Source organism: Ornithodoros turicata, chromosome 7, assembly GCF_037126465.1.
Source record: "Ornithodoros turicata isolate Travis chromosome 7, ASM3712646v1, whole genome shotgun sequence".
Taxonomy (NCBI): Eukaryota; Metazoa; Arthropoda; class Arachnida; order Ixodida; family Argasidae; genus Ornithodoros; species Ornithodoros turicata.
The window spans coordinates 23,513,499-23,530,081 of NC_088207.1; the positions used below are offsets into that span (position 1 = coordinate 23,513,499).

The 16,583-nt window shown below is 46.0% G+C and overlaps 1 protein-coding gene across 1 annotated transcript; it reads left to right on the forward strand.

Annotated features, from left to right (window-relative positions):
- Positions 1–345: 345 nt before the first annotated feature.
- LOC135400533 (oxygen-dependent choline dehydrogenase-like) lies at positions 346–16,326 on the forward strand (the record flags this gene model as incomplete). The annotated part of the gene is made up of 6 exons (XM_064632365.1): positions 346–357; positions 5,181–5,370; positions 7,597–7,728; positions 8,452–8,576; positions 10,050–10,217; positions 16,264–16,326. Coding segments are annotated over exons 1-6 (690 nt in total), but the record flags the coding sequence as incomplete, so codon positions are not given.
- Positions 16,327–16,583: the final 257 nt, after the last annotated feature.

Consider the following 16,583-nt stretch of genomic DNA (forward strand, 5'->3'; position numbering starts at 1 on the left):
AAGAAACTTTACGAGTCTTTTGAAGAATCGTGTACTCGGCTCACGGTTTGGCGATTCACAATGAACGAAATCTTAAAACAAGAAGCTAATTATTGCCAGACCACTATAGTTATTTTGCATTTATTATTTCGTTGCACGCTGACGTTATTTGCAGTGGGAGGAGGAACTGCAGGATGTGTCTTGGCCAATAAATTGTCCGAAGACCCAAAGATCACAGTGCTTGTAATAGAAGCTGGAAAGGCCGAGGACGCGACAACAGAAATTCCCTTGCTTGCCACTTTGCAGTTCAACGAGGATTTCGACTGGAAATACAAGACAATACCCCAGAAAACAAGCTGTCTTTCAATGGTAGACAAGGTGAGTGTTGATGGTGTTGTCAAGCTTGCACCGAGGATGTTTGAGTGTCCTCGGACACTTTGTCAATAGATATCAAGGTGATGATCAAGGAGATGATCGCAATCCTTACACTGCTGGGCTAACAGAAACTGCCGGCATATTTCATCAGGCATGGCTCTTAACACCTCCCTGAGCGAAAGGATATCATTTCTTTCGTGTTTCCAGTTGACGAGACTTTCTTCTATTATTCTTTGCATCTCGGGTCTTCCCGAAGCGTTGCCAAATTTCCGAAATAGAAATTTATTTCGCCAGTGCTGGAGAATCTAGTGATAAGATAAGTGAGAAGATCTAAGATAAAATCCACTAAGATATAATCTGAATACAGATCGAACATTGTTGGCGCGCTGGATAGAAACGATGGACTACCGTAGAGTGGATAGCTTCATCCCGTCGGCTGCTTTTATGCGTTCATTCCGCGTTGTGTAGTGTTGTATCCGCTACCAAAACACTCTACTCCACAAAAAAATAGCGCAATACTAGCGTCGTTGCAATTTTGCAAAAGTTACGCGGTACCGTTGCCGCTACCAACTAAAAGTATCGTAAATACTATGCCGCTACTTTTACGCTACCATCCAGTGATGGCCACTAACTACTTCTACAGTAGTTTAACTATAACTACTAACTAATTTGCGATGGAGTAGTTTAACTAGTAGTACAACTACTTTTCGTGGGAGGTAGTTAAAACTACTTCTTTAACTACTGCAATGTATTTTAACTACACTTATAACTACTTAACGTTGTCCATCAACACCAATATCTGTAGTGTTGTTGGCCACCTAAATATGAATCACAAGCAGTGACGATGATATTTAAAATATACTCTTCTGCCTACGTAGCTTAATTCACGTACTGTCGTAAAATCCTGCCTGTCCCTTGTATATTACGCACTGACAAAAGAGCTGGTTGCGCAAATATTTTCTATGGAGTGAAAGCTTCCGCTATCAAGGTACATATGTGCAGCATACGACGGGCCATGTACGACATTTACACATAGGCTCCTTCGTCACAGATCAATGCGCCACGCACAAATATTGTGGTGGCTGCCGATTGCGCCACTGTGGACCGTAAAATATTTTCGCTTAGTCACGATGATCGATCACGTAGCCATCCTATGCGGTTATGTGCGCACCAGGACGGTAACCAAGGTATTACGCAGGCCGCTGCGATCGTCAAATACAAAGCTTGCGGTGGGATTCTTTCTGCGCTTAAATTTTAAAGGATATCGGGATTGTGAACCCTATTTTAAACTCTTGTTTTAAATTGGAATGCTTTTACTAAACAACATATTTATTTTTAACTAGTTGCAGCCTAACCAATGTTCTCTCGTTCATAGCTTCCTCGACATACTCAAGAAATGGGTGCAGAACCTGAGCAGTGCCCAGAAACTTCGATCACCGCAGCACCCCCAAAAAGTAAAAGCATATGTGTCACATGAGGTTTTTAAAGGAATTCATAGTACAACCTTGTATTAACTGTGTTGTTGATTTAACCCACCTCTATAGTATTCACCCTCAGGAATTAAAACTTGTTAGTAAACTGTGATCATTGTTTCACTTAATATGCATGCACATCTATGCCATAAGAAGAAAATTATTTCTAGAGAATGCACTAGTGTTGATCACATTCATGCAGCTGTAAGTTTACCCTCGGCCCCTTGGAACTCTCTGTAGTTGCCTTACACTCTAAGAAAAAAAGGTATGATTTTCTACGCATTTCGGTAGAGCTGCATTGCAACCGCATTTCTACTCCAACCAGTTTTACCTTTTGGGTATAACTGCAGAGTAGAAGCAAACTACAGAGCAGAAACTGTCGTTCTACCAGCTTGGTCGGACAATGACGTCGGGATGTCCCTATCAGTAACATACTGGGAATTGTGGACCCAACATTCTCGTGTCGCTTACCGACATCTTTACCGCGCGTCATTAAGTCCCTCCTACATCGCTTACGGCCGAATGTTGCCTTTACGCCGTACTACCGTTACGAGATAGGCTGTGCCAGTGGCCCCCTGTGCCCGGAGTGTGGCGTGCCAGCGACCGCGGACCATGTGATCATCGCATGTGGCACATATAGGGGGGAGCGTCACTTGTTACCAAACGACTTTGCGCGGATTGACAGCCGACCCCTTGACCTCAGACTCATTTTGGGACCATGGGACACACGAAAGCAGATGTCCGTCTTGCGACCCTTCATCAAATTCCAGGAAACTACCGGCCTGATTGACTCCCTGAAATATATATTGTCATTGCGGGTGGGTCACAAAACAAACGTATTGTTTTGCCACCTCCCTGCACATTCATATCTTGAAATGCATATATGCAAGAATAAATGTTGAACTTGAAAAATGTATATTCTCTTAATTCATAGAGCATAAGATCATTTATCTTCTTTACAAAAGCATATCGTGTTACATCTTTGTCACGCAGAATGCACAACCAAGAAAGCCATCTTCCACTAAACAGCACGTTTCACGTGATCCAGTTGGTATCATTTCATAGACAGAGTACACCAGAGCCATAATCACAACGGTTTCAGGCTCCAAATCGTCATGGTGCATTTTGCAGACCGTACATGTGTAATGCAAGAGAGCCCTCGCACGTTAAAATATAAGATGGGAGTCACTGTTAATGCAAAGTGACTCCTATGAGAGACTCCGACGCTGAAGAAAAGTGTGCTAACTGTGGAAAGTGTCATAGAAGATCTTCAGAAATCGTGCCTGGTTTCATAGCAGTGCCACGACGCTCCCTTTTAGATGACGATGATAATGATTGGAGTTTCAGACATGCAGCTGCATTTTTTGCAACGTGCTCCACATAACAAACACGACAGACAAAGTCAGCAGTAAATGGCAGGCCCCCGTCCCTATGCAGCTTTGTTTACGCTGTAGTTCTATTCAGCAACAGCATGTAAATACGCGAGAAGTACATTCAATTTCACCTGCAAATAATCAGAGCAAATGAAGGAAGAAACAAACAAAAAAAGAAGTGCTGTACTTCAAAAGGAGATAAGTCTTGTGTCTCAAGGAGGTGTTACCACCTACTAAGTAACATGATTAAGTTTACATCAATACCTAGATTAACTGGCCTAAGCGTGATCTAATTGCGTGAAGTAATTGCTTGGGATGCTTCGGTGTGTCCATGCATATTTGCGAGGCATTACGCCGAAGACACCACTGTCGTTCACGAAAACACCCTTTCTGCGGCGATGCTTGATATAAGTCATACTGAACGCATATCTAAACGCATGTCTAAAAGAACGGCTGTAATTCTACGGGGCGAGTATATCCTTTCTGGGACCGTTCTTTCTCGAATAATTTTTGTTCACAACGCAGCATGGGAGGTTATGTTCAGAACGCAGCATGGTTGTTTTTAAACTCACATCGCTCCTTATTGAAACGTGCTGTAGCACAACCCCGAGCTCTGCACTGCAGCGACGGTCTAAGTCGTAATACAAAACATAACGTAATTAAGAATCGAACCGCAGGACACCCGTGAAACACTGAATTAGGATACATCAGTGTACTGCTACCTTACCAAATTGTGTGATAACAAACAACGATCAACGCTTGCAGCGCAATAAATACTCACAATCTCTGTTGCCTCCCATTGTTTTCTATATGGGCACACGCAGCGCTTTAGGGCCCTCCAACATGGCGGCCCGAATGCGTGCCTCTCCTCCACGAGCCCCTCTCACATGCGCGATCCAGCCTTTATGCATAGAGATCAATGGAATAGACAGCCTTCTGAGTGCTGTTGGCATACTACATCAAAGCTTAGGTCTCACAGGAATTAGGAGGGACCAAGCAATTTTGTGAGAGAGGGGGCGGGAGTCTAGCTCGTTGAGGGATGCGGAGAAGTACGGATCGGGAAGGTTGGTAGTGTGGGCAATGCAGAAGAATGTGCTAGAGATCTTCAACAGCACCGCAGTGCACTCTAAGAAAAAAAGGAGTACTTTTACTCCTTTTGGGGAGTAATTGCATTGCCACAGAAAATAGTCCCTTTCGGGAGTAAATGCACGGGAGTAAATGAATGTCACAGAGTGAAGACCGCATTTCACGCGCTGTTGTAAGACTCCCAGGTACATAATTGGTGCGCATGCACGAAGATACTTTGAAGCAAACCGTCAACCGTGATATATCGAGTGATATAAAACTTTGCGCCATACTGGGGCACAATTTGCGAAGAAAGATGCGCTAACTGTTTCTTACTCTGTGTGGCTGGAAAATTGCTACATTGTCTGAGTTATACAACCTTATGTCGTTCAAATTGACCAGGGGCACATATTTACGTAGACTGTTGCATTCAGGAGACCATTCGCGAAGTTTAGTGACAATTTGCAGTCCCGGGGAGTAAATGTCGGTAGGTAGTCTTATGCCCTGAATACATTTTCGACATTCGTATGCATACTGATGTCTAATGCATCGTGAATGGATAGAAGGACAATATCCTTCCCGTGACAGACCAGAAGCTTCCATACGAAAATATACCATTTATGGTATATTTTCGTATGGAAGCTTGGAGATCCTGTATGTGACGGTATGGAGGTCCTGTATGCTACGGAGATCCTGTATGTTTATCCTGTATCTTTATCCTGTATGTATCGCATCTTTGCGTTTGTTACTCAGTTAGCACGTTCCTAGTGTTGACACCTGGCGAATGGCAGCTATGTAGACAGATAAGATCAGAACGAGAAAAATGCGATTTCTTCTACGGTCTGGTAGTCATGCTGATCCGAGTTAAGGAGCCCCACTCATCGTAACAAATAACACTTTAGAGCATATATTTCAGGTATGTCCCTGGGCTAGTGGCAAAGCGCTCGGAGGAGGCAGTGTTATCAACTTTATGATTTACATTCGCGGCAACTCCGAAGACTACGACCGCTGGGAAGAGCTAGGTGCAACCGGATGGTCATACAAGGACGTGTTGCCATTCTTCAAGGACATAGAAAACTTCATGATCCCAGAATACGTCAACAACGGTAAGTGAGCACTACCATCATAATCCTTTTCATAATATTGATAATCTCTGGAGTCAACTGATCACGAGACACATCACAGTGGTCAGTCTGTGGATCGATTTTGTCTTTCGTAACAGTTCTTCAACGAGTGCAAAGATACTCAGCACACGACAAACCATATTTAACGTCCCACGTGGTAGTTGCGGTTGCTGCCGTCCTCGGCCATGTGGGCACGCAACCTTGCGGCCAGCAGGCGGCGACGTTACCAAATCATCCACCGAGGCAGAATCACCATCGTCATCATCGTCATTTCAAATTGAATTGCTGATAATTTTAAGCAATGGGACATCAAGAAGCATCACCGATGGTAAAGAACGAGGAAGTAAAAGAAAACGACGGTGCCCCGTCTCCGGTAACACCTCTCCCCAATCCATACGTGGTGATGGCATATTCCACGTTGAAACTGGGAGGTGACCCGGGTTCCAACCCCGGCGCCGGCTATGCTGTCTGAGTGTTTTCTCTGGGGTTTCGTCAGAAGGTTCAAGACAAATGTCGGCACAGTTCTCTGTGAAGTGGGCCCAGGACGCACGATCCCACTGAGCAATATGCAGACAGGCAGATCGCTCGGAAATAGCACGCTACCACCGCCGCCATCCAACGGCAGTGATACTGGGCTTCCAAAATCCAACCTGTGGCGAAGAATTGTAAAAATGTACGAGGGTGCAAACCCTTGAAAATAAGACCCCTGCGAATTAGTTTGTACTGGACCAACTCAGCTTGTATGTTCTCTATCGTGTGTACTGTCACCAAGTAGGTAGCCTACATAGGGAGGTAGACCCCTTTACACGCACTCCGAGTCTAATATGACGGATCTAATTAATTATGTTTGGGTGATGAGCGTGTGTAGTGGGTACGGATTATCATTGAGCGAACGTCTGCATGGCCGTATAACCTACAGTCTCTTAAGACAGTATTCATGCTACACTCATAGCATTTTTTCATGCGCTGCCGTTAAATAACGGGACCAACCTGGACTACATAAATATTTGGGGCTCACATCATGTAGAGATCACGTCGCGTCCCAAAAGCCCAAAACATTGGCACAAATCCCAACGAAAGTTTAGAAAACATCAGAGCGACATACTTCTTGCAAGCTCGTGTGGCTCTCTAGTTAGCGTGCTGGGCATGTCACGTCGAGACTGCGAGGTACCCGGGTGAATCCCGGTGCTGACTGTGCTGTCTGGGGTTTTTCCTGGGATTTCCTCAGATGCTGTCAGACATATGTATGTCGGCACAGTTCCGTTAGAAGTCGGTACAGGACGCACATTCCCCCAGAGCGTTAGTCATTACGTTGCCCATCTCCGTGAGGCCGACAACGGTTAGCTCTTCAATCAGCTCCAGCACCACCCAATACTCCTTGATCGGAGCGACACCAGCAGGGCACAGAGGTGAACACAACTACTGAGAGACGCACGGGATACCCAGCCAAACGTCTGTAAATCTGTCAGTTCCCGTTTGCTGCAAGGGCGTCACTCCGATGACGATATACGCCCATCGTGGTGTTCCGTAAACTTTTGTCGCGACCTGTACACATAGGTCGGCGCAATCATGATCGCAATGCCTTATCAAAGCCTGGTGATCGCGATCATGAGTGCGATCACGAAGCACTGCCACGACTGCCGCAATCATGATCGCGCCGACCTATGCCTGTACAAGACAGGGTCTACCTGACATGTAGGTACGCGGCATTGCACATGCTGACTGATCTAAGATAGGAACATGTTGCGCATGTTCTTATCGAATGTACTAAGCTAATACACGAAGAAAACATTCTCTCGTCCTACTTCATCATAACACCATATCATATGTCACCATATTTTTGCAACATAAAATACGTGCGTCTGATTTTGTGTCCGCTTGCTCCTGCATGTTCCTGGATGCTGCAATGTTAATATGTGGGCTATACGAAACCGAGACTGTTAGGAGGTGATGGATTGTTCAGTGAACTATACTTTGCTCACTTCTACTGGATTCTCACATTACTCATCTAACATCCCACACATAATGGTTGAGGACACTGCATTTCAGCGGCGAACCACCCCATATCGTCGTCACCACCGTGTGTTCGTTGGTGTTCTGTGAAAGCATCTTAGGGAGGGAGTGACATATCGCCCCGAAATGAGTGAAAAGACTAACCATCAGTGATCAAAAGTGTCCGTCTCTGATTATAGTGCATTTTATCAACAGGTTATCACAGCACAGAGGGGAACGTTCCTGTTACAATGAATTCGTTCCAGTCCTTACTGAGCGAAAAGTTCTTGGAAGCCTGCGCACAGAAAGGATATAAACGGATCGATTACAATGGAGCCACTCAGGAAGGTATCACAGCATCTTTTCACTTCTCGCCGCATAGTCCGAGCTTCAGTATTCGTAAAAATAAATAAAACATAGTAGACAGTGAATTGGTTAGTAGCTCTAACCTCCAGCGTGACCAGTCTTGGATTCGTTCATGCAACCCGCGCAGCCCGAGAGTCGGAGTCGTGATTTTGGGAGACTCATCCTACGTCATCGACTCCAGCGGCCTACATTGAGAAGAGGGAAGTTGGAGGTCGACTCTGGAGCATCAACCTGCGTTGAATCCTCGAATATTAGAATCGAAGTCACTGCCACATGTATCACGTCACGATAGCTGCGCCACGGTATCGCGAACCAAGTGTCCAATGCTCGAGTCCGATAGACTAACACAACCCAAAATGCTGGTTGTCTCACGTGGCTGGAGCGTTTTTGCGCACGCTCCCCTTCTCATAATTAATAATGATGGGGAATAGATTTCAAAAATGAATCCGGCCACAACTAAACCTCTGTATGCAATACGGGCATAAGTCGGGCTCATTTCCATTCAGTGTAGCCCAAGTTTCATCGGCCCACGCAACGTAGGCAGGTCAGAAATGGCGGTTCACCGCTCTGGGAGTGTTCCACTGCATCTTTTTTTGCAAAGGTGAACGTCACCCACGTGCGCTGAAACCTGCAGTTGCAGGTCCCAGGCATAAACACTTGGATCTTGCACTGCTGTACAGCTCTAACGCTCTGTTGCTTCCTCAGGCTATTCCCATGTCCAGAACAATATTTTTAACGGACGACGTGTGAGTGCAAGCAAGGCCTGGATTCTACCTATCATTGACGAAAGGCCGAACCTTCACATCACATTGAACAGCTTCGCAACGAAAGTAAGCATACTCGGTCATTTGGAGCAAGTGCAATATTACTCTTAAAAATGAACTTCACCTCATAGCACGCTCCTAGCCAGCCATCATCCCGAGTGACATCGCTCATAGCCAGAGGTGGGCATTTGTCCTCACTAGCCTCGCCCTCACCTCAATTTTCTGAGAGAAAAATTTTCCTCACCTCACCTCAAAATTTTTCTTACAATTTTTCCTCACCTCACCTCAATTTTTTATTGAAAATTTTTCCTCACCTCAAAAATGTTTTTCAAATTTTTCCTCACCTCACCTCATCTCAAAATTGTTTTGAAAATTTTTCCTCACCTCACCTCAATTTTTTTTCGAAATTTTCCACACATCACCTCACCTCATTTTTTAAAGCTATTTGTGTATTGGATGTGAAGATTGTGTATTCGATGCGCGTTGGCTTTGAGTGACTACCAATGTAGATGCATATACCTCAAGCGTGAGGGCATACAGGGTGCGGCACGAAACGTGTCATTTGACCATTATAAGAAAACGGCTTAACGGAAAAATATGGGGTAAACAACTTTCTTCCGGACATTTAGTTTGTCACCAAATACAAATAGTTTCATCAATTTGCCATTGAGATACATTTTCAAAATTTAACTCATTAAATTGCTTAGTCAATGTAACCTTCTTTTTTTTTTTTTTTCCTTCTTCTTCTTCTTGCTGGAGGATTTGGCCTAGTCAATCACAAAAAACGCTTCGTGGAACGATTGTTATACCAATAAAAGTTGCGCGGAAATTGAGGTTCAATTGCGGGTATGCGAATGGCGCGCAAAGTCGGGCGTCAGATCAGCGGCGAGAGAGGGGGGCAGTCCCCGCCCAGATGAGAGACAGAAGCTGTGGAAAGAAGGAAAGATGTCCCGTGTACGCGTGGGAAAAGTTTTCTTAAAGTTTGCGTTCATAAATTTTCACCACAAAAAAATTTCCCATAGTTTTCCTCACCTCACCTAAAAAAATTTCCTCACCTCACCTCACCTCAAAAAAATTTTTGAAGAATTTCCTCAGTGAGGGAACCCTCACCCTCGCACGCCCTTGTGAGGGTGCCCACCTCTGCTCACACCCCTGATTTTTTTAAAACGGGAGGCGTACGCCTTTTCTGTGACAATTATGAACAGCATAAACGTAACAGAAAAGGCGTACGCCTCCCGTTTTCAACAAATCACGGCAGATAACGATATGAATCGAAATTATGGTTGGCTAGGAGCATGCTATGCGGTGAAGTTCATTTCTAAGAGTGTGAGACTGGTATGTGGCAATGATCTGCTTCGTCTCGGCGTACAGGTCATGAAGGTAGTGATGCCACAGAGAACTGACTAGTACAGAGGCTTCCCTGTGTCCTTGCCTTGTAGAGCTGTAGGCTTCCTCTCATAAGTCCTTCGTAAAGTGTCTCGTTCATTCCTCATGTAATTCTCGTTAAGTACTCGTTACTCGTGTAATCCGTGTTTATAGATAATCCTGGATGGAAAGACTGCCGTTGGCGTTATGTTTGAAAAGGATGGGCAGCGTTACACCGTGAAAGCTAACCAAGAGGTTGTCCTGTCTGCTGGTGCATTGAGGTCGCCACAATTACTGATGGTGTCCGGCATCGGCCCAAGGAAACACCTCAAAAGCTTAAAGGTAGGTTGGAAAATGTTATTGAAAAAATAGACAAAAATTGAAAGAAAAAGAAAAAAAAAGAGAAAGCCAACAGGCAAATTTGGTTGACGTGCGAGCTTCATGACATTTAGAATAGCGCAAATGTTGCAATTCTGCAGACATAGCCGACGGTATGCTTACATCTTTGAGGAACCAGAGACGTAGAGTCAACTTCAAGACACTATTACAAACGTAATCTATTCCATGCACAAAGTCGTATTCATGGTACCGAACACATGAAAATTACTTAAAGGGGCACTAAAATGCAAAAACGACTTGCTCTCAAATGAAAGTCCGTGTTTCAATTAGTACAGTACCCGCAAAATTAGTTCACACAGCGTTTAGAAGAAAAACGCAGTGAAAACAGAGCCGTCTTTGGCGGCAACGAATAGTGTCCACGGGAAGCGACGATTGGCCAATGAGACAGCAGGAGAAGCGCGCGCTTACACATCGTGGCCGTGGGGATTTGGAACGGGTCTGATCGTAGTGTTCCGTATATGCGCGGCATGATGCGCACTGCTTCATTTTTCAATACCGACTCGTTGTAACTTACAACAGCTCTCGCAGATGCTCCACTGACCACATTTATTTTCACGTCCTTTGGACAGCGATGCCAGTCGACTTCGCAACGCGCACTATGTTTCTCGCCGGGCCTGCTCCATGGCGTGGCGCGCGCGTGCACGCGCAGCATGGACTAAATATACCGATGCACGAGCTGAAACGACATTCACTGCCTAGCGCTGAAGCAAGAAAGAGTCCCGTATATTTTTTATTGTAGCTTCATAACGGAATCAAAGTTTTGAATTATCATAACAAGTACGAAATGAACATAGCGTAGAACGTGATTTGAAGTAAACTTGTTTTTGCATTTTAGTGCCCCTTTAATATGGTATTGCCTCTTCGCTGCAACGACGCATGCAGGTCAGACATTTCTCGTTGTAGTTACGCTAAGGGCTTAAAGCGACAGTCCGGACTTCCGGTGGATACTGTGATCGCGACTGCATTCGATTGTCCTCTACACGTATATCATCCCCGTAAAATAGCAACGGTGAAAACTTCCCCGTTTTAGAGAAAATGAATTAAATCCAATGGTTAACCCATATCCGGTTTCGGTTTCTTGGTGACGTCACTGCAAGACCACAGGACAACCATCGGCACTTGGTTGAGGCGCAGAGTGAGGTTTTCAAGTGAGATTTGACCAGTTGGTTTAATAACTCATGTTATAACGAAATGTGTAGTGTGTGACATCCGCTTTCCAGATGTTCCTGCGTAGCTCAGACCCGCCTGACAAATGTTTATGCTACGTAGGCCAAATCTGTGACAAGAACGAGGTCGACACTTAATAAACACTTACTTGTATCTTTAAAAAGGCATTTGCACTGAACCGACCTTTTTTCCAGGACGGTGAATACTAGCTATCCGCAACTGTTTTAGGGATTCGGTCTCCGCAAACCCGAAAAACGACACTCACGTTGTGTTTTCGTTTTGTTCTCACGATGCACTATGCCTCATCGGTCAACACCGTCACATATGCAGTAACGAGCCACTGCTAATAAAAAGCACGAATGCCATGCACATAGAAAGTACGGCAACCAGCAGCGCACAAAGCACAACACATAGCCCGCCAAGAGGAGCCGAGCCAGCCAAGCAGCTGGCGCGCCGACGCCACAACGGCCGGAAGAGAACGCTCCTGCCGTCACGACTGTTCGAAGTAGAGCCCTGCACGGGCACGGGCCCCCGACCTGGCCCGGGCCCGACCTGACCCGCGGGCCGAGCCGGGCTTGTTATTGGCTGTGTGCTCCGGGCCGTGCCGAGCCCAGGCCGACAAAATACGCTAGCACAGCGGGCCGGGCCGGGCCCGGGCCGACAAATATGTTTCCGAGAGTCAGGTCCGGCCGGGCCACGCAGCTAATTCCACACAATGGAGATGCGTTAGTTCATGTCATCATGCGCTTGCGTCATTCCTGTGCATATTTTGCAAAGACAAGCAAGGGATACTGCATTAGGCATATGATTCGACCCTCTGGAACATACTGAAATCCACTTTACATTGCTCCTCACTCCTCACGTATTTCACAATCACTTGGCAAAGCTTGGTGAGAGGGGTATGGACTGGGAGAAGGAGTTTGTCGGCAGCATCCTCTACCTCCGCAAAATCTTGACAGTGTAACGATAAAGCCCATGCCCGCGTACGTTCTGGATTTAATTTGGTCTGGTGCGGTTATGGTGTAAAACCGCCATCACTTGTATGTTTGTCTTCTCTCCTGATAAATTTACTGATAAATTTGTTTGATAATCGCCAGAAACGCGTACGTCGCGGCTGGAAATACTATGCCGGGATCTACTTGCCGGGTCACCGGGCCGGGCCGGGCTCTATTTGCTTGGACTCCGGGCCGGACCGGGCTCTAGTCACTGGGTCATCGGGCCGAGCCGGGTCGGGCCTCATAAAAAAATGAAGGTCCGGGCCTGGGTCGAGCCGGGCAATTTTTCGATGCGCCCGGGCCGGGTCGGGCCCGGAAAAGTCGGCCCGTGCAGGGCTCTAGTTCGAAGTGCGGCTTTCAGTCTGGGTCAAGTGATGCAAGTTGAAAATTGCATTACAAATTCTCGGAGCCGAATATAAACGTAATATTTTGCATGGCGGCTCGGAACGATGTAAGGAATCATCTGATAAGGACTGTTTACTTCACATCTGGGGTCCAGATTGTCCCTTTAAAGAGCCTGTAGATGAGATGGTGTTCCTCTACGCGAGTCCTGATCTGCGATGATGTAATGTCCTGGAGGGTGGGATGTGCTAGAGTGCTTCTCCACCTGTGTCCTCACTCGAGGACGTTGCCCATGGAACTCAGTGGCGTGTGCCATGCCGCATGTATCTAGTGGCGCGTCGTAGTCGTCCCTCCATCCCACTGTGCCGTATGACGTTGAGTGGTACCTGCTGTTATGCTACCTACTGACCATGTTATCGCACAGGTAGTCTCCGTTTGTGTAAAGGATGTGCTTGTTTCCTATAGATATAAGACTTCACATTGTCGAGCCAAAACGAGCCTAGCGTGGCATTACTTTGGCGTATTTTTACGACATTCCCTAAACACGCAAAAAAAAATTGCTATGATTTGCTTTGCGACGAGTTCCTCTGCGTGCTACGAGACAACATGAAAACAAGGCCTTTGGGCGCAAAAAATGAAGTGAGGTAGAACGATTACTAGCGATTACAAAGTGTCAGAGACACCGCTTTTCATTGGTTTATTGATATACCAATGGGCTTCAATTTAGCTCGATTATTTACCGTGATGGTCTTTCATTACGCCGTGAGTGGTTCGTGTGCTTCTTAATATCACCATCCATTTACAGGGTGTCCCAGAAAACGTGTCATTGGATTATAATAAAAAAACTACGCCACCTAGAATCATGTGGTCAACAGCATTTGTTCTTATTACGTTTTTGCCACCTCCTAATGTGAATGTCATGTACTCCAAGTTTAATTATGTAAATATTTGCGGACTGAACTCGGAAATCTGCCAAGTAAAGGTCACCTTTTTACCCCAGCAATATGAAGAGCGTGCCGAATTCACTCAAATTCATAATAATTCACAGCGATATTCACGAGCTATCCCATCGGAAAAAATAGCCGAATATCATGCTTTTCGGAGCACCGGGCCATAGCGCGCGATGACTTTTTGAGCGCAATCGCTCTCAGTGCGACGAAAGGAAGGTTCCGAAGCCAGCCCACAGAGTGATAGTAGAAAAAGTAACAGTTCCTAAAATTGGGAGAGGGAAAGCATTATCCCAGAGAAAGTTGGACGTGATAAGCCGTGCCTGTTTTATCTCTTTCTGCGATGTCGGGGAGGGCTGGGTTTTCAACCTCCTTTCGTCGGACTGACAAAGATTGCTCAGAAAAATTCATCGTGCGCTATTCTGTGCGACCTCCGTAGAGCATGATGTTCGGCTATTTTTTCCGATGGGATAGCTCCTGAGTATCCCTGTCAATTATCATTAATTTGACTAAATTAGACGCGCTCTTCACATTGGTGGGGTAAAAAAGTGGCCTTTACTAGGCAAATTTCCGACTTAAACTCGCAAAAATTTACATAATTAAACTTGCGTTACACGACATTCACATAAGGAGGTGGCAAAAACTCAGTAAGAACAAATGCCATTGACCGCATGACTCTAGGTGGTGTAGTTTTTTTATCATAATTCAATGGCACGTTTTCTGGGGCACCCTGTATACTTTGGTTCCCGAGAAACATGTATTTTTGTGTAAAAAAAAACTAAAAGAAACATGGGGTTCAGCTGTTGACCCTCGAGAAATTACAAGCCCCACAACCCATACGCTTCTGACATCTGCGCCATATATGGAGCGTTTCGTAACGCTAATAAGGCGCATGTGCGCAAGTAGAGGGGCGGGAGGACACCGCGGCTCATACGCGTATTGGGCGGAACGCTGTGGTGAACCTGTAAACTGTGTGAAGGCATTGACCTGCACTGTTAAAACAGAACTTCACCACATAGCACGCTCATAGCCAACCATCATTCCGAATGATATCATTCTGTTTATTGGTTCGTTGAAAATGGGAGGAGGCGCCTATCTGGAACACATTATCTTGTCCCAGATATGCGCCTCCCCCCTGTTTTGAACAAATCAGGACACAGAATGATATTATTCGGAATGATGGTTGGCTAGGAGCGTGCTATGTGGTGAAGTTCTGGTTTAACAGTGTGGATGAACTAAACGACTCCGCGGGTCGTTCTGAACTGCTTGTGGGGCCTGCCGCTACTCGTCTGAGCAGTTGCTCGTCCTCAGCGCATGCGCGCAAGGGAAAGGGCGAGAGGCGCGGGGAGAGCCAGCGGCCTTGGACGCCGTGTGAACCACTTTGAGCAAGTAAACTATATGAACGACGAACGCTCAACAAGGGTGACAGTCGTTCAGAACTGTTTGTTTGCGCTGAGATCGTTCTGAACTGCTCCTCAAAGTTGTGAACTGCTCGCGCCGTTCTGCTCTGACTTCTGGGCAGCTCGTGGCTGGCACGCCGTGGGGCGGGCACGCTATACTCGCGGCACTGCAAGCCTCACAATTTTTCTCCACAACGCTACACGTTGTACTTTTTATTTGAACTCACTCATGTATTGTCAAGTGAGCACGTGCGTCATTGTTTAGAGTGATATCTGAAGTGTAATGCGCGTGATGCGAAGTGTAATGACAGGCAGTAGGTATCAGTGAGCTCGCTTGTAGGCACTGCGAAACAACATGGGTGGATTGAGTTGAAACTGCAGTTACACTCTGTCGCTGTCCTATGTTCTCAAGCTCGCAGCATGCAGACATATGTGATAAGAAAAACGTGATCATAACAGTGAACAACGACGGCACCTTGCATTACTGTTGATCTGTGCATTACTTTTCTCGTTAAAAGAACCTACTGCCCACGTGACAACCGACGTCAAAATGACGTTTCCTATGTTGATGTGTTCGAGCCTTTGGATAACCACATTGCAAGCTCTCTTGGTCGAGCCATTTTCTGGTCCTGTGACGTCTCTGTATCACGGGATACTGTGAAATCGCGAACAAGTGAACGAATGAACTACTCCTTTAAACCGTTTAGTGAAGTGAAGTGAACTGAATGAATACGAAATGAATTAGTGCGTCAAAGCGAACTGACTTGCACATCACTGCTCGAGATTATTTTGAAACATTCTTATCCTGTTTGCATATCACATGTGCTTAGTGTGGTTAGATAACGGGCTTAGATCGTCCTCATCGCAGTATAGCAGATCTTTCAATGTTCGCGCCGCAGCTGCACGAGGCAAAACCAGTATGACGCCGTCGTCGACCACAGTTTCATCGGTGCACATGTATAGCACAAAGTAAACGAGATGGCAGCATCCACTGCCCACTGTTGCGAGACGTGTAGCTTTCTTTCCGCCAATGACATTTCCGGTGCATTGTGAGATAAAAAAGTTTGCTCTATGTTGTATCATATGATAGTGAGCAACAACATTCCGTAAAAGTTATGCATTTTGGTAAATTTCTTAGATTCCGGTCATAGCTGACCTACCAGTAGGGGAAAACCTTATGGACCACGTTACTGTTGGAGGAGTCGCGGCCACCATGGGGGTTGACGCCGATTTGGGTGCCACAGATGTCTCCGCCGCCTTTGATTACGGGCTCAGGAGTACTGGTGAGATGGCTTTCTATGGCTATGGCTATGGCTTTCTATGGCTATGGCTATGGCTTTCTATGTCTATCCCAATCCGTCGTGTTTTTGTTGGCGCTTCGTCACACTGAGTCATATTTCGCGTTAAGTCATGTCCCAAAGATGGCGATGCAGGACGAATTGGAACCTCGAGGTGATG